The following is a 25103-nucleotide window of genomic DNA, read 5'->3' on the forward strand; positions in this document are numbered from 1 at the left end:
ACCTTGCCAATCACATTCCATGCTCATCTCCTCCTCAGTGACCTCTGTCAGTTTCACTGGGATCTTTCAGCTCCTCTGGTTTCCTAATCTCTCTCCTTCCTTGGGGGCTTTGCATGTACAATCCCTCTTCCCAGGACCCCCTCCCACACTGTTAGCTAACTCCTTCCGATCTTGGTGGAAATGCCACCTCCCCAGAAAAGCGCTCTTTGGCCCACAGTCTGCATTAGGCTCGTGTTATAGTTCTCTCTTGTAGCACCCTGTTCTTTTCCTTCATATCACTTATTGTAGTTTGTAATTATAAATTTATCAGTGTATTTACTGTTTAATGTCTACATCTCCCAGCAGACTACACACTTCATGCAATCTAAGACCATATTGACTTTGTTCACCCTTTATCTGGTGCCGGTCTGGCACGTGCCCATCACGTTTAGGTGCTCGACAGTGCTGGCTGATTCAATGCCTGTATCATAATATTTCATCACGTGGCTATTGCCCTATATTGTGGACATTTTGTTCATGTCTGATATTTTGCTATTCTAAACAAGCTTGACACTTGTATTATGACTGGAAGGAAAGAGGAGTTGGTCCCACCCCTCTTGGCCTATCTACCCTGCCATAGTCTCTTCATCTCTCTCCCCTCCACTGCATCCAGCTCTGCCTTATGCCACCACTCGCTTTGTGGCTGGTGACCGTTGGAACCCTTTGGGCCATCTGATCACAGTCTCTTAGAAGGATGCCTCTCCATGTACTACGCACCAGCAGAAGGGTGGCATTGGGGGCTTGCCATACCTCCCATCCTGCCCCTCCTCTTAATATCCTGCTAACCCATGGCTCAAAACTCAATAGATACATCAAACTTTTCTCTAGGCTTGGGCCTATCGAAAGCATATTCATATAAGAATATTTTAAATAGTCTGCAAAATATGACTTATTTTAGCCTAAGGCACAGTTGGAAAAAAAAGTATTTTTTACCTTTGTAGAACATGTGGGTGGACATACACAATTGTTTGATAATTCTCTTATAAGTCCTGCCATCCCTTGGAAAACAGAAGGCACTTTCTTCTTGAAGCCTTCGTGATGAAGGTCTCTACCTTGATGGAAAATCTGACCAGCATTCAAACCCCAGTGTCTTCTCCAGGTCCTCCTTATTTATTTGAGACCAGCATCATCCTGGTTGGAGGGCTGGCAGCAGAACCATCCAAGGTGGGCTTGGCTCATCTACACAGCTAGCAGGGTACTGACCAGGGGTTCTTGTCCCCCTTCAGCCAGTGTGACATGTCAGGCAGATCTTGTTTCCCCACAGCACCGACCAAGCACTCAGATGAGCTTGCATGCTCACACCTCCCAGAGACAAACACGAATGCCAGAGACAAGCGTGCACTTAGGGGCATATTAAAGACAGAAATCCTTCCCTAAACGTGCCATGATCTGAGAGACTGTGTCCCTCAGTGGGCCTGGGGCCCTACGCAATTAGGCTGAGATGAGCAAGTCTTCACTCTGTCCAGCCTCCAGCTCCAGCCCAACATCAGATCATGTCCAGGGCTGGGCATCCCTGCCCTCCACTGTGAAATTGAAAGAGACCAAAAAAAAAAAAAAAAAAAGTTCCAATGTAGGGCTTGACCCACAATTCATAAACTGCTATTGGACTAGATCTTACTCGTGCTTAGTAGTAAAACATTAAAGATGAACGATGGAAACAATTTTTCTAAGAGCAGGCTGCTGGAATCCTTAGTACATTTCACTCTCCACTGATTTTCCTGGGGATTCTGAGCCAACACCAGGTGAAATTCTGCTAACTAGGATTACCTGGAGGAATTATGGGTTACCCTTTTTTACTCACGGCAGCTGTGGGTTATGCCTTCTTCATAAATACCTTCTTTAATTCTCACAAACAATCCTGACAAGTAGGTATTGAGCTTCCTATTTTTCAAAGATGAGAATGAACACTCAGACACACTCTGTGACTATCCAGGGTCACGCTGGGGGCAGTGTTGACTATTGTCTGGTGAATGCTGAAACGTAAGTTTTTTTCCATGTGTTATCCTGTGCATTCTGAAGATTTCTCCGTCAAAGAAATGCAGCTTTATTGCTCCCAGTTCAACCTGAGCTGTTAGTTTGGATCGACTTTCATGAGACAGACTGCCTTCTTTGATATCAGCGACATCTCTTTCAGGAAAAAAAAAGTGCCTTCTAAATTATCCACTTGGCGGCTTTACTTCCATTATTTTATTTGCATTCCAGATCTGCTCTGTGGTCATTCTTTATAAACTGCTCAGAAGTTAGAATCCATTATCCATCAGCATGCCATCGAGAAAACAGAAACCACTTCAGGCATTTCAGAGGGAGATTTAATACAGGCAACTGGTTACAACTTTGTTGAAAAGGACGGAGGAGCAGAACAGGAAGGGGCTGTCACTGGAGATAAGTATTTACAGAAACTACCAAGCCCCTTGGGCTGCAGAAACCAAAAGGGAAATGGTGTTGCCACCGCCTCTGAAATGCCCGAAATGCACGACGTGGTTTCTGTTTTCTAGACAGCATGCTGATGGATAATGGATTCTAACTTCCGAGGAGTTTGCAAGAATGACCCAGAGCCAACGAGAAATGCAAATAAAATAGTGGGGACCCAAGTGCTCTGGCTTCTGAGGCTCCCGTTGCTGCTGTTTCTGCTGCTGTGGGGACCCCACAACCGGCCACTGAGCAGTCAGCTCAGAGCCCCCCATGCTGACAGTTGGGGGGCCGCTGGGACCCACAGACACCTGCAGGCACTCAGAACTCCTGCTGCTACAGCCAAAGCCGAAAAAAAATAGCTTTTCCCTTATGCGTACTTTCTAAATCTCCCGTGAGTGCTTCTCAGTAGCAGAACCTAAATGGAAACCAGCTGGCAGGGGATGATGGGAAATGTGGTTTCTGGACTTTGAGCTGCTGCAACACAGAGGAGGGTATAGAAGAGCGGGTGTGGACTGTGCGCCAGCAGACAGCACCCGGCCACCACGCCAGCCGGAGCTACCAAATCCCACTGCTTTAGAATTCAGCGAATCATACAGATTGGTCTCAAGGGCACGTGATGATCCTGTCCAGCTCTGGGATCGCACACAGCGAAAGTTTAAGGAGAGTCATGGCATTTATATATACATAAAGAAACGTGTATGGGGAGAAGAGCAAAACAAATCCCCCCTCAAGCTGGGGTTTAAGAAAGCAAAGCCAGCCCGGCTTCCTTGGCTGAGATGCCAGGCCACGGTGAGGCTGAGGCATGGGCTTCCTGCAGAATCCACAGCCTTATCACTCAGTCTCCTTCAGGTTGCAAGAAAGACAGAGTCTCAGTGACCTTCGATGGCAGGGGTCTCAGGTGGGGTTGCCCGGGAAACAGATTCTGAGACAAAGGTTTGCATATCGAAGTTGATCAGGGAGGGCTCTCAGGAACAAGACCTGGGAGGGAGGAGGTGAAGTAGGATTTGGCAAAGGGGCAAGTGAAGTAATGCAGGTGTAACCATGACCTTGGACATCCTACAGGGACTTCTGGATCCCACGGTTCTTCACAGTTGTCCTGAATTGAGGCAAGGGGGTAGAACTATGTCCCTTCATGACCATTGGATGTAGGCTGCCCCACAGGAAGGGGGCATAACCGTCATTGGCACAGCTCCGTTTGGGTGCCAGGCAACTCAGCAGCAGCCAGGATGCCTGGCAGCTGGGGAAATGAGTGCCTTCATCCCAAGGGAGCCCTGGGGCTGCACGCTACAGTGTCCACCAGACAGAGAGGGCAGGAGTAGGGTGGAAATCCGCTCCTGTCCAGGCCACTGTGCCCAGCCACCTTGGCGGTACCCTCTGAGCTGGTAAGAGAGAGAATCTGGCCACCACCCTCGCCTGAGCCGCTGTCCCCTCACACCCGGATTACTGGCTGCCAGAGCCCCCAGTTTCTCAGTATCTTTATTTCCACACTGCCGTCCCTTCTCCATCCAGCAGCCAGTGCCATCTTCTCAAATCTTACATCAGATCATAGTACTGCTTTGCTCAGCCTCCCCCCCCAACCCTCGGGGCTCTTCCCTGCACTTAAAATCACCTCCAGAGCCCTGTCGCGGCCTCCAGGTCGGATGTGACCTGGCCCCGCCCACCTGCCCGCTCCCTCGCTTTGTGGTGCCCTTCCACGCCGGCCCTTTCTGTTCCTGCCCTGACTTGGCGCTGTGCCTGGAGCATCTCCCTCTTGCCTTGCAGCCTGCGACTCTTCTATTAGCTCTTCAGCAAGCTCTTCCCTGACTGCACAACAGACCTGTCCCTCGCCCAGCCATTCCCTCTTACCTTCGTCACAGCACTCTCCATGAACTAAAGTCGTCTTGTGCGTTTATTGGTGAACTTGTTTTATTTGTCCCTCCTCATCAAATATAAAGCTCTCCAAGAGCAGGAATCAGCACCTGGAAGCTAAGTAGGTGGCCCAGAGTAGGCAAATATTTGTGGAAGGGCAGAATTTCATGAAAATCATCTGATTGCATGTGGGCTTCCTTGTGTCCGGTCTTAACGGACGTCGACTTGGCTAGGATAGTGGTCCCCATCCAGTCAGCCACGGGCAGGGTAGCAGAATTGGCTTTAGCGGTCAGACCCAATAGGTGCCATGGTAACTTCTTCCGGAAAGAATCAGATGACGCATCTTCTTCAGGAGGGGGCTTCCTGGAGCTTCCTGGCTTCCTCTCCGTGCAGACCCCACTGTATAGCCCAATTACCCATCTGTGTGTCCTTCATTACCCGCCTGTGAAGCACACAGCGGCTCATGTGGTTTGAGAACTCAGTCTCTTGGGGGCTGATGTTTCTGAGAGGCGAGGACGCCTTGGGCAAAGACCCAACAGTTGATCCCTTTGCCGATGACACCATGCGATATGGAAAATCTCCTCCCAAGGGTTGGAAAGCTTCCTGGTGCTCAAAATCTTTTTTATTTCAGCTCTCTGCTTTTAAACATTTTAAAATAAAAATTACTACAGCCATTTACTGACTGCGCATTGTAGATCAGGAGCTTGAGGTCCATAACTCAGGTGCTGAGGAATGTGCCTGGCACCGAAGCTGGGTTTGGGACATTCAGACACTGGCCTCCTTCCACTGCGTTACTTGAGAGATTAAGGAGCTACTGTTAGTAAAAATAGTCATCATGAGGAAAATAAAATGTGACAGCTCTCACTTCAAAGATGGACTAATTTGTTTCGCTTACAAAGTAAAGGGAGGTTCTCATCCCCACCTCATACTCCAATCCAGTGTCTTTCCATCCAAGCTTCGAGGACCATTTCATGTACTTTTTAGTTTAACTAATAAAGATTCTGCAGAATTTGTCCACATTTTATACCTAGAAGTCTTTGGAGTTCCTCAGAGCTTGGCAGGAGATGGGCAAATTAGATCTCCACCTTTATCAAACCAAGAAATGTCCTCCTTGTCCGCCGTGTCTGCGTCTTTTCCAGCTATGCAAAGTGCTCTATTTGCATAAAAGTGAGCCTTTTGCAAGATGTTCTGTGTTTTTCAATCATCCCTAGAAATAAAATCACAGCTCCCATCTCACCTTACGCTCAAGTGTTTTCACACTCCTGAGAATTGCTTGCCGTCACCTGAATATGGAATTTGGTGGGCATTAGTTTCAAACTGATACTACTTGCACCTGTCTACAGGATTTCAAAAAGGTGTCAAAGTGGCCTCAGAAGGTTTCTCGTTCTGAGAACAGGTTGAGTGATTCTCTTTGTTCGAAAAGCCGCAGGGCCTCAGACTTTGGATTTCCACCAAGGGAGGATACTTCTTGGCTCTTTGTCCCAAGAATTGAGTGGGATCCTAAGTATTGTGTGTGCTATGACCTGATGATGCAAGAGCATGAGAGTAAAACAGTGTCCCTTTAAGACCATTGCTTTTCCTAATTGTATGTTAGTGGAAAGATAGGAAGAAATTTATTTCTTGATGAGGAGCAACATGCTGCAGGGAAATGGCACGGGCGTTCAAATCAAACTTGGATCTGACTCCCAGCAGCCTCACTTACAGTGACCTCCTATAGAGCACATAACCTCTCTTGGTCTCAGTTTCTTGATCTGTAAAATGAGGATTATCCCCCTTTCCGCTCAAACTTGTCAAAAAGATTCATCGATACAACATGTCGATTTCCTTGCCTGGTTACAGAATTTTGACGGGTCGTGTATTAGCAAGGAGAGACCCCACACCCTCTTTATGTTCCCAATTTATTTAGCCCAGCATATGGAAGCCCCGTATCAGACAGTAAGGCAGATGCAGCAGAAGAGGCTGTCTGTAGCCCCCGGGGCCTCTAATGAGGGTTGCTCAGCTGCCTGTGACACTAGGCAGGTCTCGCTGGCTCAAGAAGCTTCATTTTGTGCTGCCCCGTAGCCCATTTATAATTGGGGCTGATGTCACCACTCAGGAAGAACTTACAAAAACATTCTCTGTCCTTAATAAGAAATACTAACTGACCTCCAGTCCCCTTCTGATCCTCACGCCAAACAGCCTCGGCAGAACCACACATCTTAATGGGTGGGGCCCAGCAGCAGAGTCAGGGCCAGGCTCCCTGGGCCACATCGCTGCCTCCGTCTTTCCTGGAAGACCTTGTCCCAGGATAACACGGGACACGTGGGGTTTCATGGATTATCATGATGATAATGATGACACACAGCTCAGCTTGAATTCACATGTGTTAGTTCCATTATTGATTTTGTGCTCCTCCGATTAACCAGATAAAGTCACAGCCAGTTTTAAAACAGTTTAATTTTGCATCTGCAGCCCTGCGGGAATCTATTTTTTTCCCCAAGATTAATAATCACATTGTACCATTTATGAATTTCAGTTGAGATCAGTAGTGTTTGAGCTAATATGGCATTTCTCTTTTGTTCTTGTTTGTTTTGTTTTGTTTTTAGGGTCAAGTTGTGTTCCGGAATGGGGAGAGAATGGGGACCATTAAATTTACTCAATTTCAAGGTAGGCTTTCTGATGCTTATTCTTTCTAGTTGATGAATTCTATATTCGGGGATGTTGTGTTTCTGCAATAAAATACATAAAAAGAAATGAAAGTATGATGTTCCAGATAAGAGAAAGCAGAATCAATAGAAAACACTTTTCTGTGAAAACATTAGTTTCAACTTATTTAGAATATTTTTCTCAACTGCATGACTTCTCAGGCTATTCAGTCTCCCCACAGGACTCTGAGAGGCTCATGAAAGTATGGGGGTGGGGGGTTCTGTCCCCTCCAGTATTCTGAGAAAGCTTGCATTGTTTTTGGTTTTGATTATAGAAATTTCCAAACAGACCCTAAAGTTGAGAGAACCACATAATAAGCCCCATGCACCCATCACCTCGCTTCAACCATCATCAACATTTTGCCAATCTTGCTTTATCTTTGCTCACCCACTGCATCCTTTTTTTTTTTTTTTTGCTGTAATGTTTAAAGCGGCTCCCAGACATTATCTCATTTCAATCTATAAATACTGCAGTATGCATTCCTACTAGATAAGGACTTTTTATAAAACATAACCATGATACTATTATCCTACCTAAAACATTTAACAACAATTCTCAACATCCTTCCACTTCTAGTCTGTGTTGATCCTCTGATTATCTCCAATATGTCTTTACAATTTGTGGGAGAATCCACACAATGGCTATTTTCTTTAATCTCTTTGAACTCATAATCATCCCCACCACCCATGCTTGAAATAGGTCCTTAATTTTTTTTAAGAAACCAGGTCGCTTGTTGGACTTTTCTGTTGTCCGTGTTGGAAGGGGCTCAGAAAACTTCCAGATTCTATTCCTCAAGTGACGAGGTAGAAGTAGAGGCCCAGAGAGGGGCAGCGGCTTGTCAGAGCCCACATGGCATCTGTGAGGAGCAGGGCTGGGCTTTCCTGCAGGGAGACACCTCTGTGCAACCCAGTACAGTCATCAGCAGGGTTGTCAGCCGAAACCACTAGATGCACCATTCTTCACTGCAGTGTTTTTCAGCATCTGGATGTTTCTGGAAAATCCAGAAACAAGAGCAGTGCCTTTGCATCAGATCCCAAAGTCATCCAGGGGAAAGCAAGAAATGAAATCGAGTTATCCGGGTTCATTCAGACAAATCCCTCCGGATTTAGATCAATGAGGAGAGGTGTTGGGTACTGTGGCTCAGTAATGCAATCTTGTAGATTTACCCATTCGTCTTCCCGTGGCAGGTAATTGAAACACATGTCAGCTCTCTGGCATGCACAAAAGATGTAATTTTCGGCAAATATAATTATTTTCCCATTTGTTAAGTCTTGCTTCTTCATTGGTTGAACCAAGTAAGCATCTTGGCAAAGATACTTACTCTTTTTTTTTTTTTTTTGAGTGATTGTAACTAAATTCTCTTGTCACATTTCCAGTTCTCAAATTATATCATTCTAGGAGAATATTTTATAAAATATTGATTGGCCGATCACAGCTACAAGTGCGTGCCAATTTTATTGCCTTTTTTGTTGTTGTTAGGATTAGACACCAACTCCAGTGACTAGTTTTAGGCATTTATAAGGAAAGCAATGGAGCAAACAGTAGTTCAGAGGTGGGCCTGACCTACCTTAGCTCAAGACGATATAGCACATTAGGCAAGTAACTTCACCTGCGTGAAGTCCTCATCTGTAAAATAGGAATATAATCCTACCTGCCTTCTTGGAATGTGGAAAGAACTCGATAATACTTAGAAATAATGTGCATATATTTCTTGCTCAGCAAGTAGCAGCAATTATGATTAGCACTGTGTCAAAAATGATGACACCTTTCTGAAGCAAATCCAGATTTTCTTGGTGGGTTGAAAGCCCCCAGGTGCCTTTACGTCTGCCCGCCCTTTCTAGCTTCTCCCCACACTTAGCCATAGGTAGGATGTCAGACACGGCAGGGTCTTAGAGATGACCCTGTTCCACTTCTTCCTGGAATAAAGGGGGAACCGGGGCCCAAGGGAGGGAGGCGTTGCACCCCGGGACACAAGCTGGTTAGTGCAGAGCTGAGACGGGACCTCAGCTTCCCTCTTGTGCTCACATACACACCTGAGTGTTTTCCCTTCACCGCATCTGTGCCCTGTTTTTAGTGAACATCAGAGCTGGACCTGCACCTGCTCCTCTTTATATGTTTTTAAAACAAACATTGATCCTGTTGACAGAGGGATTCTGTGTCATTTCGGGACTAGAATGAGCCACTAGAATGCTGGGGGCGCAAGAGTTAGTTCTCCAAATGTAGAGGGTCTCAGAGGTGCATGTCTGCCAGGGTGGAGCGGCACTGAATTACTGAACAGCTGACCAACCTGGAAGGGTGCCTGGTTATCATCTCATTTCACAGAGAGGAAACTGAGGCCCAGACAGGGGAAGGGGCTTGCCTGGGGCAGACCCTGACTCACCATGGGATGGTGAGTTCATTCCTTCCCTTCTCCTGGCCCACGTTTCCCTGGGCTGGTCAGACTCTGTTTTCTGGGACTTTCCAGGATTTACCCTGAGAATTGCCTCATGCCATTGGCCTTTCAAAATGACTTCTAAATAGAACCACCATGTTGTTTTCTGCCATGTCCTTCACACCATCTCTGGCCCTATCTGCTTCTCTTTCCCTCACCTCCTGCAGTGTCTTTAGAGGGGACGGTGAACAGCAGGGCTCACAGCAGAGCTGGCTCGCAGACAGCCACTCCCAGCAGTAGGGGCTCCCTTTGCAGGGGCTGCTTCGAGACTCACACCCAGGCTGTCTCAAAGCTCGCTAACCTGATCTTGGAAGCTGGCCCCTCCCACCCTTCCTCTGAAGACGTCACGAGATGCTCTTCCAGCTCCTCGTTTGTGCAGAGTTCTCGGGGACTTCCAAACCCTTTTATCTTCGGTAGAGGAAGCATTTCATAGGAGGCTCTGTTAATTCCTTTGCAAAACTAAAGCACAAATGAGTTGGAAATGGGAGGTAGCTTTGGGAAGAAGATTAAAAGGCGAGCCAAGAAGCCATGGTCCTGCACTCTTAGATTCCAAGGCTGTAGGGTAGCACAAATGCCTGGTGCTCAGTAGGCCCCCAGTACAAGTTTATTGATTTAACCTGGAGGCAAAAGACCTGGGTTCAAGTCCTTGCTCTGAAACTCAGCAGCAGTGTAACCCTGGGCAAGTTACTTCGTCTCCCTAAGCCTCAGCTTAATCCTTTGGAAAATGGGATGGCACTAATGCCAGCCCTGCCCAACTGCTAGGGCTGGGGAAAGGGCTAAATGAGATTTTGCTCTCTAGACTCTCAACTGCTGGGAAGCTCGTCACATTACTGACATGATGCCTGGCTCTTGGCTGGCTCTTGGTAATGCTTACTGGATTAGTTGGTGATAGGACTTGTAGAAATTTAAGAACATCTTCATTTATTCGTGGTTTCAGGTGACTTGTCTGGCAAACAGCAGTTAGCCTTGACAGCAGAATGTGAGCTGAAGCTAATTCAAGATGGTGGCCATTGTTGTTTCAGGCTGGAGAAACTACCTATCTTGTAAACAGTACTGTTCTAAAATAATGGGCCATGGTTAGCACCCTGGCCCCTCTTGAACTGAGGCAGTTTAATCGAGGGAGGGCTTCAGATCCTTAAGAATGACCTTCCTCACCCCCAGCTTCCCTCCATTCACTTCATTTTCAGGTGTTCCCAAAGCTTTTAACTCCCAGCAGGACAATGTAGATGGTAGGTGGCAGATGCTGTCAGTGACACATCCATACTCCCCTAGCAGCCACAATTCCAGAACAAATGCCTCATGAAAAGCACCTGCACCCCTCCCCCTGTGCAAGGAGTAGGCCATGTGTCCAGGGAGCTGGTGCTTCCAGGGACAGCCTTGTGCCAGGGAGGAGAGAGGAGCAGAGGATAAACCACCCAGCATCCTTCCCTCTTGGGTGGGGCAACTGCAAGGTGTGTTCTACTCTGTCTCTAGGGGTTCCCAATGGGATCGTGCCTCAGTTGCCCACCCAGAAACCTGCTCATGACTGCCCCTATACTGGCTTCCTTCCCTTCCGTATCTCACCTCCCCACACCTCTTCAGTGTGCCCCAAGACCACCTCCCAAATCAATTCCATGCCCTCCTCCTCTTGGCTCAGGTGCAATTCTGAGTGGCCCCCCTGTGGTCAGAAGCAGGCATTAGCATCCTGTTCACCACACACCTTGGGTGTCGCAGGGCCAAGGTCTAAACCCCGTCTGACTCCACATTCAGCCGCCCTCCCCCTGCCCGTGCCGGCGCTGACTCCCGTTAAACCACGTGTACGTGAGCATGAATGCCAGGGAATTGGCTTCTTTTCTCCCTCACGAGAAGAAAGAATCCATGTTCCTGGCGAAGTCTAAACATGGCTCAGAATTTGCAGCAGGGAAGGAAGTTGCGTGAAGCCATGATTAGAGCCTTGTTTGTGCTGCTCTTCGGGAGCGCTCAGCATCTGCGCGCTCGCTCGCTCACCGGCCCTGCCTTCATTAGGCCTGTTTGTCAGAGTCTCGGCGAGCGATAATGTGCTCGAATTTCACACGGCTTCTGTGCAGCATAAAGGGCTCAGACTTAGGACTTTTCTATCTCAGCACCTGATTTGAAGGCACGGGGTCTTCCGTCACTCCAACAGCGCGATTGTCATTCAGAAGGTACCTAGTGAAATGCAGGCTTGCCCTCCCCATTTGCAGACATTAATTACCATTTGGTCTTTGGGGTAACAGATACGGTTCTATTCAGTGCACATTTCCTGAGCATCTGCCAGGCGCTTTACCAAGTCCTCCGAGGGAAGCCAAGTTGAATAAGATATAGTCCCTGCCCCCCGGGGGCTTCATAATTTCTCTGGCCCAGTGCCAGGGTCTATAAAAGCAGGAAGATGATTTCCCAGAACCGACTAGAAAACTTCGGGAGCTAGTTTGACCCTAGTTTGAGATGCTTGAGGCCGGTTTTTAATGTCCTTTTCCTTCTGTCAAGGCATGTATTGTAGCTCCCGTCCCCTAGCCGTAGGTCTGGGAAGGCCAGGTAGTCTGACTGCCACTCGACTTGATACAAAAAGTGGAGACATAGGCCGCTGAACTGCAGGAGACCTTGGCAGGGTTGTGGGTCGGCAGGAATGGAAGGACACACGTGTATGTGGGCTCTTTGATGCTGGGAGCCTGACCCTGACACTTCCCAACCTTCATGATCAAGGGCTTATGTTTCAGAAAGCCCAAGGAAGGTGGCCTGAAAGATTTATTTAGCAGACCTTGTGTTTCATTGAGCCATAGTCTCTCCATGTTGAAGGGAACCGTGACTCTCTTTTGCAGCATTACCTCTCCTTGAATGCCTCCAGTGATGGGGAACTCATGCCCTTGCAAGTATATGAGCTTTGAATTATATGAGCTTTGAAGCAGACATGACTTTTCCTTACTAGCTAGATGCTTGTGGCTTAATTTCTCTAAAGCCATCGTTTCAGCATTCAGTTTAAAATAGTAAAATTAAAGGGGACCATTTTCTTAGCCTTGGGGGATAGTGAGATTTCCATGATGTGAAGCTATGAACAGTTCAGTGACTAGCACTGAGAAGGGCCATGGCAACCATGGGCTTCCGGCTTCTCTCCTGGGCACTCATGACCATAACCCCAGATCCGCTCCCCTCCAGAATTTTTCAAGAAAAGTACCATCTTGCTTCCTTAGGACGCATTTCACTCTCCTCATTTCATGAGACACTGTGATCACTGGTCCAGGAAAGCCCCTCTCGCTTGTTTGTGCCCTATCTCAAGCATTTGCTCTCATCCCACAGGGAAAGGCAAACACTCTAAGTGTTTAATGAATATATTGTGTTGGTATGTCCTTACAAAATGTGGATTGTTGTTCTGTATGCACATATTTTGATTTCTGTCAGTGCAACTGGATTATGTGTCTTCTTCTATTTCTTTCTCTTTTTTTTCCTCCCCACTCAGCACGTTGTGCTTTGGAGATGCTTCCAAGCTCCTGTGGGTACATCTGAGCCATGCCTTGCACTGATCATGCTTTACCCATCCACTCTCCCAGTGACAGATACGTGGGCCACCTTCAACCCCCTACCAATAGAAATTATGAGTGTCCTTGTACGTGTCCTCTTATGAACCCAACTGGGCATTTCTTAGGACAAATGTCCAGGAGCAGAATTGTTGGGTGGGAAGGTGTGTGAGCACTGAACATGCCTCAGATCTGCCAGATGGCTCTTTCAATGCCCACACCTGTCTCCACTGCCACCAGCATGGGTATTCCTGTGTCCCTCCTCCCTCCAGCACTTCCCAGTCCCTGGCTCACTCATTGTTTGAGTCTAAAGATATAAAGTAATATCAGTAGTCTTAAATATCATATCTCTGATTACTAACAAGGTTTGGCCATTTCTTCCTGTGCTCATCAGCCATTTCTTCATCTTTCTCGTCCTTCTACCACTTTTATTTTGAGGGTAGTGGCCTTTTCTTGTTGATTTGCTAGAGTTCCTTATGTACTCTAAATATTAGTCCCCTTTTACCTTTAGGCTTTGCAAATACCTTCTCTCATTCAGTCACTCATCTATAGACTTAAAGTCCTTGTTGAACAGAAGTTCTTTTTCTCCCCCCTATGGTTTGGGCTTTTGAAGTTTCTTAAGAGCCATTTCCCAGCACCTGCATGCCAGTCCTGACTGGACACAGAGGGTGCGGAGCTGGGTAAGACACAGCCCCTGCCCTCAAGAGGGCTCCTGGTCTGGGGGGGGAGGGGCACAGACACAGGACCTCAAGTGGGTGTGATATGTGATAAGGGAGTTCAGAGGAGGGGCACTTGGCTCCACCTGGCAGATTCTAGAAAGCCTACCTGGGAGAGGTGGCATCTGAGTTTTCTTTCCTATCCCTGAGTTTTGGATTCTGAAGGGCCAGTGTGAAGTTAGCCAAGAAGAGGAAACAAAAGGTGCTGTAGGTGCAAATAACCCGTTATGTTTATATGTGTCCTGCATATCCCCAGATACTTAGCTTTTCCCCTGGCCCAGTTCACCTAAGTCAATAGACAAATCGGCCCTTAGCAGGGTTATTATATTCCCAAGCCATTTGGCCAGTGTCCACCCGGCCTGTTCAAAATTTCCAAACAGAGAGCAATGACATTAGTTTGTTACAAACATGGCAGTGGCATATTGTTTATGAAGACAGAGAAGAGTGTGTGCAGCATTCAGGCCAAGGGATGCTGCTGAGAGGTGCTGCTCAGCTTTGCTCCTCATCCAGTGACAGGGGAGTCACCCTCTAGTGCCTGCCCACAAGCAGTGACCAGACCAGGGCTCACTCCTGAGGAACGGCTGGCCATCCGGAGAAGAGCAGAATCAGAGCCCGTGATCGCCACGTTCCCACCCCTGAAGAACCACCAGGGGAGCAGGAGTCCATGTGTGGCCCCAAGGCAGAGGCAGGACCTGTGAGGCAGGTTTTCAAAGCAATTGCAGAATCATTGAGCAAGATTGGTGGAGGCCACAGAGATCTCCCCATCCAGCCCATTCGCTTTAGCAAGACCCAGGCAGAGGCCAGGACTTCCTGGGGGCTCCTCACGGAGGGGACAGCAAAGCCAAGACTAGCTCCAAGGGTCCTGTCTACCAGCCAGAGCTCTTTCCTGTCCCTGCGTTTGGGATTTTGTTACGGGGGCCTAGAATAGAATGATTGCATAGCATTTTTTATTTTTGTTGAGTCAAGACCATCCTTTGTTTTATACCTCAGAGTCATACATTGAGTCTGTATGTTTGTAACCATTAAACTTTAAAGAACACATATACATCCCTCCATTCAGATCTAGAGCCAATTGAGGACAAATGGACAGTTAGGGGTGAGGGGAGGAGAACCCAGCTAGTGCAGGAGGTCGGCAACCCCGTAACTGGCTCTCGGGCCAGAAGGAGGCAGAATCACTGACTGAAGCTATTTCCCAGCCGTCTCATGGATGCTCTCAGGCCCACAGCCAGGGAATATTTTCAGACTGGACTTTTTTTGGCGGCCTAATTTTCACCAATAGGACCTATTTCCTTTACGTATCATCCAAATCTAAAATTCGAAATAAAGAATGCGCTCTTTGAAGAGAACCCTTCTTTTTGCCCCACGACGAGGAAGCAGCATTGTTCTGCGGGAGAGGGGCTCTCTGTTCCACACTATTTTTAGCCTCTTAGCACAGAAAGTGTCGGCATTGAAGAGCCTTCAGTCAAATCTAGTGGTTCTCAACCCTGGATGGGCATTAGGATCGGCTTAGGGGACTTTTAAAAAATACTGCCGCCTGGAACCCACCCCTCCACCCAGAGGTTCTAATATAATGGGTCCATATTAGGACTCAGACGTATGTATTTTCCAGCAGTTCCCAGGTGATACTAATGCCCGGCCAGGGCTGAGAACCACTGGAAGGCCTGCTGTGCAGTTTGCCGATGGAGAAACTGAGGCCCAGAGAAAGGGATGGTCTGTTTAGGGCCACACAGTGAGTTGGCCACAAGCTGCACCAGAGTTGTGGGGCAGGGAAGCAGCCCTCTGCTCAATTCCTTCATCCACCCCCACCCCCTGCTGGGTCTTTCTAGCCTGTCCCCTGGTCCACAGTCTGCAAGGCCCAGTCTGTATCCATTGGGTGGTTAACGCTGTTTGCACAATGGCGTTAACAAGGAACCCAAGAGTTAACCATTGAGAGTTCTGGGTGCCTATCATGGTCAGCACCAGCTGGGCCACGGAATAACACAGAGGGCAGCATCCTTCTACCTGTAGAGCCGGGAGGGACTCTGTGTAGGGGACAGGAGACGAGACTCAATGCTACCTAGGGATGCCAGATGCAAGGCTTCAGGTCCCACTCGGGAACTAACCAGTTGACAGGAATCATAAGGCCTAGACACACCTAGGGCGTAGCTCTGACACCAGGGGCTGTCACCCATGCCTTCAGCCCACAGCAACTGAGATGCTCAGAGGGGAGCTGTACTCAGGGAAGGCTTCCTGGAAGAGGTGGGTGTAGGGTGCAGGCCATGTTGGTAGAGGGAGGCGAAAGCCACCTTCCAAGCAGAGGGACCATTATGGGGTCCTAGGGAGTGTTTGGGGACCTAGCGAATAACTTAGTACTTTTATCATGAGGTGAACTACAATTTATTGAACACTTACTGTGAGTTAGGCTGTAAGCTAGAAACTGCCTGTATATTCTCCTCTTTAATCCTCATGGCCACTTTGAAAGTTCCCATTTCCCAGCTACAGCCACCTGCTAACAAAGAGCAAGCTAGAGAGAAATAATATCTGCAAATGAGAATAATTTTACCTGCCTGGTAGGGCTGGGTGAGGCTCTAGTCTCTAAACTACAATGTCGGAGATTATGATTTTTTTTTTTTTTTTTGGATCTTTGTGTCTCCAGCCCAGAGCCTGGCAGATAATAGGCACCCAATCAATGTCTGTTGAGTGATAAGGGATTTAGCACAAGCATTCCTCAGTGCCCAGATGTCCAAGGCCACTTGGTCAGGGATGGGAACAGAACCTCATCTTCCACCACCCACGCTGCTGCTTTTGAGGGATTCTTTATCAGGGAATACCTGGGGCTGGGCTTGGCATGCAGTAAGAACTCCATAAATGTGAGCCGAGTGACCAACAGCTCTGCTCAGCATGGGTGGTGAGAGTGGTCTGAGTGCAGGGCTGGGGGAGCCCAGTTCAGGTGCCCACTTGGTTGCTGCCCAGCACATGTCTCTGAGCATCCACTTAACTTCTGTGATGCCCCTCCCTCACCTACAGTCGGTGACAAATCATGGCCAGTGCATGGTTTGCCAAGAGCCTTCGATGCAGGAGCAGGTGAAGCCCCTGTGCGCCCCCAGGCAGTACCCCAGGGAGAGATCCTGCTGATGATGGCTGTCTCGGGAAGCCCAGTACGTGTGCCACAGCCAGTTGGCAGTTCCTCTTGGTGCCATGGGACAGTCACTGGGGTGTGTGAGTCGAGGGGGCAGGCTGTGTGGCTGGGGGCGCAGTGGGGTGCCAGCCGCATCACTTCCCAGCTCCTGGTGATTTGTTCCAATCAGCCTGCATATTTCATGAGCTGCCTCGCCACACCAGATAAATAAATCAGGGCTTCCTCCTCTGAGCGGCAGGAGCTGACTGGGGCGGAAGACTTCAGAAGGCCAGAGCAGGGATGCTGGAGCTCCCAGCAGAGTCTGCTAATGTGACATTTAGGAGCTGGGACCCAGGCAAGAGACACCACCTGCAAGTGGCAGGGAGACCACTGTGGAGGGAAGGAAGTGACTTTTACAGTCCTGTTTTCCACCCCACAGTCAGAGAAACACAGGCAGAAGTGTGGCCTGTGGGATTCCCTGTTTTGCTTCCTGAATGTTTATAAGGGACCAGCAGCGCATCTGCATTTCTGCAGAGAAATTCTCTGAGAGCCAGAGCCCCAGCCAGCCGGCACTTCCTCCGGGTGCACGTTTGGAACTCCTGCAGCTGTGTCAGTGATAATCTCTGGGCATTGGGAGGCCCGGCGTCGGCAGCTCTGGGGACCCGCTTGCCCTGTGGGTGAGCACGTGAGGGGGGGCCTCTCTGCAGCTACTACACCAGGAGGCACACGGGGCCTGTGGAGGGGGCGGCTTGGCAGGAGTTGTCGCCGCTCAGGGATCCCATTGAGGCAGCCCCATGTTGGCGAAGAGCACGGGCCGTGGGAAACTGCCCAGGTTTGAGGCCGGGCTCTACTCTTAGAATCAGTCGGATGGCGGCAAAGGCACAACCTTTGTGCAGAGCTCAGTTTCCTCGTCTGTGTGGTGGGACTGAAACCACCAGCTCCAGCTGTGAGAACTGAACACAAAGAGGCACAGAAAGTTCCTACACAGATCTAGACACACTGCCAAGGCACGGTGACTCCTCGGGTTCTCCCCACCCAACCCTGTCAAAGCCTGGTCAGCCCTGGGGGCTTCACATTCTTGTTTCACACCCCTTGCCTTTGGTCCTGCTTCCCCAAACTTGCTTTGTCTGTGGTTCCCAGTATCCCCACACACCAAATCCACTGACCCCTTCCTCAAGGGGCTTGTTGTGCTAGTCTCTCGGTGGCATCTGACACTGCTGGCCAGCTCCATTATAAAATTGTCCCTTTCCTTGGCTCCCTTGATGCCCACTCTCTCCTGCCATCCTGCTCCTGGCACCCTGGCTAGTCCTTCCCAGTCTTCTTGCACCATCCTTGCCCTGCCTACACCCTACCCAAGAGGTAGGCACTCCCCAGGATTCTGCCCTTGGTCCTCTCTGCTCCTTGGCACTGTCCCAAAGGATCTCCTCCCTGCCCCCTGCTCCAACTCCCAGGTCACATGCCAATGGCCCCATCTCTCTCCCCAGCCCAGACCTCTCCCCATCTCCAGACCCGAGGACATCACCCTCATAATCCATGAGTACGTCAGACTTAGCCAATGCTAATTCCATCTCAGAATGCATTAATAGGAATATAATATGCAAAATGAAGGAGGGTCAGTTGGTCAGTCCTTGAGTCTCTATTCTCTCAGACACAGTGACATTGTGTGGCGTGGCCCAAGGAGGGACCTGGAGAGGGCAGAATGGAAATGATATTCTGTAAGGTGAGGTTGGAGCTGGTTCCAGGGATGATCTGTCTGTGTCTTCAAGTCCTGGAGTAGAGGGAGCAGAAACCATCTGTGTGGTCCTAGATGACAGACCCAGATACTAAGGGGAGGTTACAAAGAGACCGTGCAGCTCAGTGACCAGGAAGGACTTGGTAACAGAGAGTCCAGTTATGAGGGGAGTGGGCCCCCATCCATGAGGTGCACAGCAAAGCAGGGGATTACCAGTGCATGAGATGGTATAAGAGGGCGTCTGTCCCACCCTAGATCCATCGGATGTGGTTTTATAATTCTGCCTGGAAAAGGCCCTGGGGCAAAGAAAAGCCTATGAGAATATAGCCAAGGCACATGGGGGCAAAGATCTGGGACGGGAGCAGCCATCTGCAGGCACAGGGCTCCATCTAACCAGCCACTGTCTCTTGCTCCCCGCAGACAGCAGGGAGGTGAAGGTGGGCGAGTACAATGCTGTGGCCGACACACTGGAGATCATCAACGACACTATCAGGTTCCAAGGTAAGGCAGATGGGCTTCTCATAGGAGGGGACATGCTCTGTTGCTCCCAAGCCCAGGTACTGTCTGAGGGCTAGGGACAAGCTCAGAGTCCTTGTCTTCCTGGGGAAGAGGGAACCTCCTTTCCTCTCAGCACACACACTCACTCACCGAGCACAGGGTCCCCATCACTCACGTGGGAGCTGGCTTCCAGCTCCTGGGACGGGTCACTGAAATTTGCATGGAGTGCTATCTCTTACCCCAGCATCTACATTTAAACCAGTCCATGGCCAGGAGTAATCCTGTTTAAATGTGAGCTAAATTTAGCACTGTCTCCTCCTGTGAAAAACAACTTGGTTGGTTTGCTGAAGATCATTCCCTCTTCTTCTGCTGGAGAACTCTTCCTTAGCTTCTAGAACCGAATAAAAATGACACCTCTTCTGTGCAGTCTTCCCTGATTGCCCCCAGCTGAGTTAATGGTTCCCTTCTCTTGGCTTTTACAGTGTTTGTCTCTGCCTTCCCCATAGTCATTGTCTTTTGCATGGAAATTTCTAGGTTGTTAAGACCATGAGCTCCCTCACTGGATCCTATCTGACTTAAACTCCTAATACCAGCCAGGGTCTGACACATGTTGAAGGTTCTTATTTGATGAAAAACTAAACACATGACTGATCAAGCGAGGGGATGACTGGGTGGGTGAATAAATGAATGAACAGGTGAGCATATGAGTCAATAAAGTAGTGGGTGGGTGGGTGGATAGATAGATGGAGGGAGGGATGGGTGGGTGGTAGATGGGCTTAACCAGTCTTAATTCCCTGAAGTCCATTCTGCCCTCAACAGCCAAAGCGCCCTGGGCGTCATACTAAGCTGAAGATTCTCCACCTGTGCTCGGAGCACTACACAGTCCCAATGGCTCAGCGAGGGGCCTCACTCCATGGTATCACCTCAAGACCTTCCCATTTCTCTGCCTCGTCTTTCAGATCTCCCCAACCAAACTGCTTACAGTTCCTCAAATATGCCAAGACACCACCATGCTTTTTGCCCCCGCTGAGTCCTCTGCCCAGAATGCCTTGTCTTCCTTGTGGGCAGTCAACTATTCATTTTCTGAGGACCAGCTCTCCCTTCTGTAGCCTTTCCTGACTCCATCAGGGAGAACTACACTCTTCTCTCTGCTTCATGCTCAGGCCTCTCTGTGCCTGATGTTATCAACCACCTGGACCCTGTCATTGGAAGCAGTTTGCATAATGGTTAGAGCACAGGACTCAGTTAGGCGGGTCTGGGTTCAAATCCTGCAAGCTTTGCCATTTACTAGCTATAAAAGTCACATAGCACCTAGAAAACTGTTGCTTCTCTGTAAAATGGGAATAATCTTCTCTACCTGTGAGGCTGTTGAATGGATCAAATGAGAAAATCTCTGAAAAGTGCTTAGCTCGTCGTAAGCATTCAGTAAATATGATTGCTTAATAGTGCCTTTTTCTTTTTACATGGTTAGTGTAGGAGTTCCTTGAGGACAGGGACTGTATCTTGGTTGACTTTGAACCAACACCGGGCCGGACAGGTAGAAAGTGGTTATTAATGATGACTGATCATCATTAAAGATGATGAACGAAGGTATAATGATGGATGAAGGGATAGTGAAGAATAGGTGAGTAATGAGTGAATGGATTGGGTGAGGAGCAGGAAAGAAAACTCAGGGCGGCTGCTACTGACTCATCTAATAAGTCATTACCAAATGGCTTCCATGACATCTTAGTTAAGGTGCACTATGTGGAGGTGCCATTTTGGGGGGAGCAAAGGTGGAGGAAGGAAGAGGAGATGTGGTTGGTTTCCTGACGTTGTTTCTACATGAACAGCGAGTGGTCATAATCATCATATGTACTTTGGTCCAAACCTCAGCCCTTTTCTCTATGCCCAGAGAGGGGCCAGGAGTTCCCACCCCAGAACTCACGGGCACCCCCAGGATGGCTCTAGTGTTTGGGAACCAGAAGATACCCGAGCCAGCCTAATGTAGCCAGAGGTTCGCTTGGGGGTTAGGGGGCAGAAAAATGGAAGAATGGGGGAAGAAGGATTCAGATGTGGAGCTGTCACTTCTGGAAGCAAGAAATGGTGTTACTTCATTCACCTTGTATCTGCTTTTGCCCTGACTTTTGGCCCTTGAAGCCACTCCTTAAAAATGTTCCTTTATATGGAATTGCTTAAAGCTTTACATTTAACCACACCAGCAGGTTCCTAGCTGTTTTCGAACCTGGCAACTTCCTTACTTAGATGGTTCAAACTCCTTATCCCCTGAATGTTCCCAACCACATTTGAACTTGCTAGCAGAGTTTTTGAAACACAGATGTTCAGAGGAGAACTCCATCCCTGCTGCCACACCTGCCAATCCTCTGCTTGTCTCCTGGGAACGGAGGTGTGACCCAGGCTGGCACCCATGGCACACCCATGGTGTGGTCCTCATGACCCCTGCTGGGGTTCCCTGGTCTCCCCGCTTCCCCCACCGGAGAGAAAAGCCCCCGTGTTTCACAGTTCCTCAGCAGAAAGCCTGACTTGAAATAGCAGCTGAGAAGAAAGGGATTTGTAAGAAGTGGGGCACGGTGGGGCGAGTCCCTGCACCCCTCCTCCCAAGCCAGCTTGGATCCAGACAATTTTGCCAGTGACCACAAAGAAACGTTTTCTCTGAGGCCCTGAAGGCTCCCCTAGGTTCCCGGTGCCCTTGAAGAATGAGCAGGGACAGCTCTGCAGTCACATAGAGAAATGGAATCCCACAGTTTTGGTCCAGTCCTGGCACGGCAGGGAGGGGGAGACATGCCAGTAGCTTCTGCCTCCCGCAGTTAGTGAGGCTTATGAAAATGGAAAACCAGAAAGAGCTTTTATAACATAATGACCTTGAGGCAGAAAACCCACGCCCAGAGACATCTCTGTCTCCATGGAACTGACAGGCAAGTTGTCTGCCCTGTTGAGGGTTGATCATTATCGTGTGTCAGAGCAGAGCCCTTGAGAGCCCAAGCCAGGTTCTTCGTCCCCAGTGACACCCAGTAGGACCCACTCACAGCGTCCAGCCCTGTGCCTTCTGAGCTGCTGTTACCTTTGGGGACAAATGGGAACGGTTTTTCAACAGGGTAATTAGACCAAATCAAATTCTAGTCTTTTAATGACTATTAAATGCATCACAAATTCCTTATTGATTCTACTTAGAGAAAGAAATAAGTCCTAGCTAAGGCTCCCTGTCGGTAGACTGGCCAGCCACGGGCGGCCTCTCACCTAGTAGCTGTGTCCTGCTCAGAGCTTGTGCACGCGTGCCAGAGGCAAGACATGCAAGCGAGATGTTCTCAAGGCTCGACCGTGCCGCGGGCTCTGCTGACATCTGTTCCTTGGCCTTCTAGGATCCGAACCACCAAAAGACAAGACCATCATCCTGGAGCAGCTCCGAAAGATCTCCCTGCCTCTCTACAGCATCCTCTCTGCCCTCACCATCCTGGGGATGATCATGGCCAGCGCTTTTCTCTTCTTCAACATCAAGAATCGGAATCAGAAGTAAGCCATTCACACACTCCTCTCGGATGATGCTTTCCGGATTGACAAGCCTCGTGCATAAAGTGTAGGGGTATCACGTGACCGATGCACCAGGGGCACAGAAAAAGTTTTCAGGGCAGTTTTCTAAAGTGGTCGTTCGGTCCCTGGGATGTGATGAGATGTTCCGTGTGTATGTGTGCACACCCACGCACAAACGCATGCGCACGCACAGAGAGAGAGAGGTAGGGCTGCTGGTTGCACAGGAGGGCTGGGTTAAATAAACTCCAAGGGTCTGAGTCTCTAGGCCTCCTGGGAGCTTTGGCTATGTTCCCTCGCTTTCTACGGGTCCAGGAGGAAAAATACAGATGAGGGAATCCCCAGAGTCTTGGCTCCACCCCCCAGCGTCTTGGGGAAGTAGGGCCCAAGGGAATCACTGAGTTCAGGAAGAGGCACCACCTGCTGCCGAGACAGTACTTTACACCCCGAGAAGCTCCTCCCTCACATCATTCTCACCAAGACCCTCAGATAATTCCCTCCGGATCACAGATGGGGGAGTACAGAAGCCCAGTGACAAAGGGAGGGCCACTGTCCGAGGCCACACTGCTGTGTTTGGCAGAACCTGTACCCTGGGTTTCTGGTTTTGATTTCTTTTCCACCACACATGCTCTTCAGTCTCTGGAGGAGAGCAGCTCACGGTGTGAGTTATTCTGATCAGCCGTGGGTAGAACAGGCCGCCACCCAAGCCAAGCGGTGGTGGTTCGGGAGCACAACCAGCTTCTGTGGTTTCCACGGCAAACCCCTGGACACAGCTCCCTGGGTTGTCAGGGAGCCACAGTGGTGGCTCAGAGCAGGGGTGCCAGGAACACAGCCTCGGTGACATCGAGCCCAGAAGCCACGCTGTGTGACTTTCCTGGCTGCCAGAAACAAGCCTGATTGCTCAGAGAACAGGGGTTTTCTTTTTTTTCTCTTCCTGCTTGCAAAGAAAGAACTTGGAGGCTCTATATTTCTTTGTTGTTGTTTTTGGTTTTGATTAGTCAAACCTATTTGCTGAAGAACAAAAAGAATTTTATTCACCTGTTGCTTTATTTTCTATACATCAATAACACATATACCACCACAAAAAAAATTGAAGAAATTTTGCCTCCTCTGTACAAATCTTAACTGATGACCATGCCCATTAACATTTGGCACAAGGCCTGGGCACAGCTCTCAATTAATATTAGACTCCTTTTCTACAAGCTTCCAAAGTACCTGTCTTAACAGCAAGCTGCCCCTATTGTAAGACTAAACTCCTTCAATTCTTTCACCACCCTGTTTTGGCCTCCTGTGGAAAATTAGTTACTCTTCCAGTAGGCTGGCATCTATGTGAACTTTTGGACTGGCTTTGCAGATTAAAAAATCTGAAAGAAATAAGAAATGTCACAGTAGTTCCAAGTTCCCCTCACTTTTATGTCCCTTAATGTAACCTATTTATTAAGGTCCTTTTCCTCTGGGTAACCAGCCCAACTCCTGGCCTCTCCCCTCGCCAGCTTCCCATGGTAATAAGGATGAAGGGGCCTTAGCAGTCTGTGGTTTGCAGAAGGACCTCCAGGAATCCAGTCTCGTATGAGCATCACACGTGCCCTGGGCAGTGTGATCTGTGCTCCCTTTTTACTCATGAGGGGACTCAGCCAGGCCAAGTGGCCTGCTAAGTGCGCCTCTGTATGGTGGCCCCACCCCACGCTCCCAGCTCAAAAGCTGCATGTGATCCATAATTTACACCAGGCTTTTTATCTCTCTCCCACTTGGACACATTGCATTTTTTTAAATGTGAAAGGATTCATAGAAGGACAGAGTGCAAAAGAAAATGTTCGGGAACAACTGACCATAATTACAATCTGCAAAAGAGCACCTGGACCAGGGGGTGCCTCAAAACCCCAGATAGACGGAGTGGATTGTGCTGGGGTAGCCAGGCACTTCTTGAAGAGGGTGAATTCTAGCTGGGTGTTGGTCTCAGCCAGACCTGGCTTGCTGGGCAGCTGGGAGCCAAAGCAGAATTCCTGCAGGAGGTGAGAGACAAGCGTGTAGAGCTTGGGAGTGTGAAGAATGCCCCCACCAGCAGCCTGGTGAAGACAGGGGTAGGGTAGAGATGGGGACTCCATTGTCCATTTTTATCACCTAGTGCCTGGGGGAGGTATTCCTGTGCACGCGTGTGACCCCTTTGTGCACAAGACCGTGTGAGCTTCAGACAGCCAAAGTGAATGCTCACAGACCACCTGGTGACCACACTTCCTGAGCAGCCCTGAGTGCTCACCTGCAGACCTCCTAGGCCGGGCCCACTTGGCAAGGTGGAGGGTGCTATGGCCTTCTCCCCATCATCTCCCTCCGCCCTTATGTCTGCTGAGCTTAAGCATAGAATTCTCTAGATTTAGCATATTTTCCCAGCCCCCGAGAAAAAAAAGACATGTTGCCTTAATAATGTGTTCATGTAAACTGAAAATGAATGGTTGAAGAAGCTGGTGCTACAGGCTGCCCCTAGAGAAATGATAGGCAAACTGGATGGAGGAAAAATCCACCCATAGCATTAGATAGCTTCTGGGTCCCTTAGTGAGGGGGAAGCAGCTCCTAGCAGGTGCACAGCCTGGGGTGGTGGGGCGTGGAGGAAACC

At 49.1% G+C, this 25103-nt stretch overlaps 1 protein-coding gene across 2 annotated transcripts in view; it reads left to right on the plus strand.

The window, feature by feature from the left end:
* The window catches only part of GABBR2 (gamma-aminobutyric acid type B receptor subunit 2), a 336632-nt gene that overhangs the window by 233614 nt on the left and 77915 nt on the right, over nt 1–25103 (plus strand). For both annotated transcript variants that reach the window (XM_045780604.2, XM_087869533.1), the window contains exons 8-10: nt 6885–6945; nt 18890–18970; nt 22327–22477. In XM_045780604.2, coding sequence (XP_045636560.2) covers nt 6885–6945; nt 18890–18970; nt 22327–22477 — 293 coding nt within the window. The remainder of the gene's footprint in view (nt 1–6884; nt 6946–18889; nt 18971–22326; nt 22478–25103) is intronic.

This window comes from Ursus americanus, chromosome 18 (assembly GCF_024610735.1).
Source record: "Ursus americanus isolate L20-20 chromosome 18, mUrsAme1.1.p, whole genome shotgun sequence".
In the NCBI taxonomy this organism is placed as follows: Eukaryota; Metazoa; Chordata; class Mammalia; order Carnivora; family Ursidae; genus Ursus; species Ursus americanus.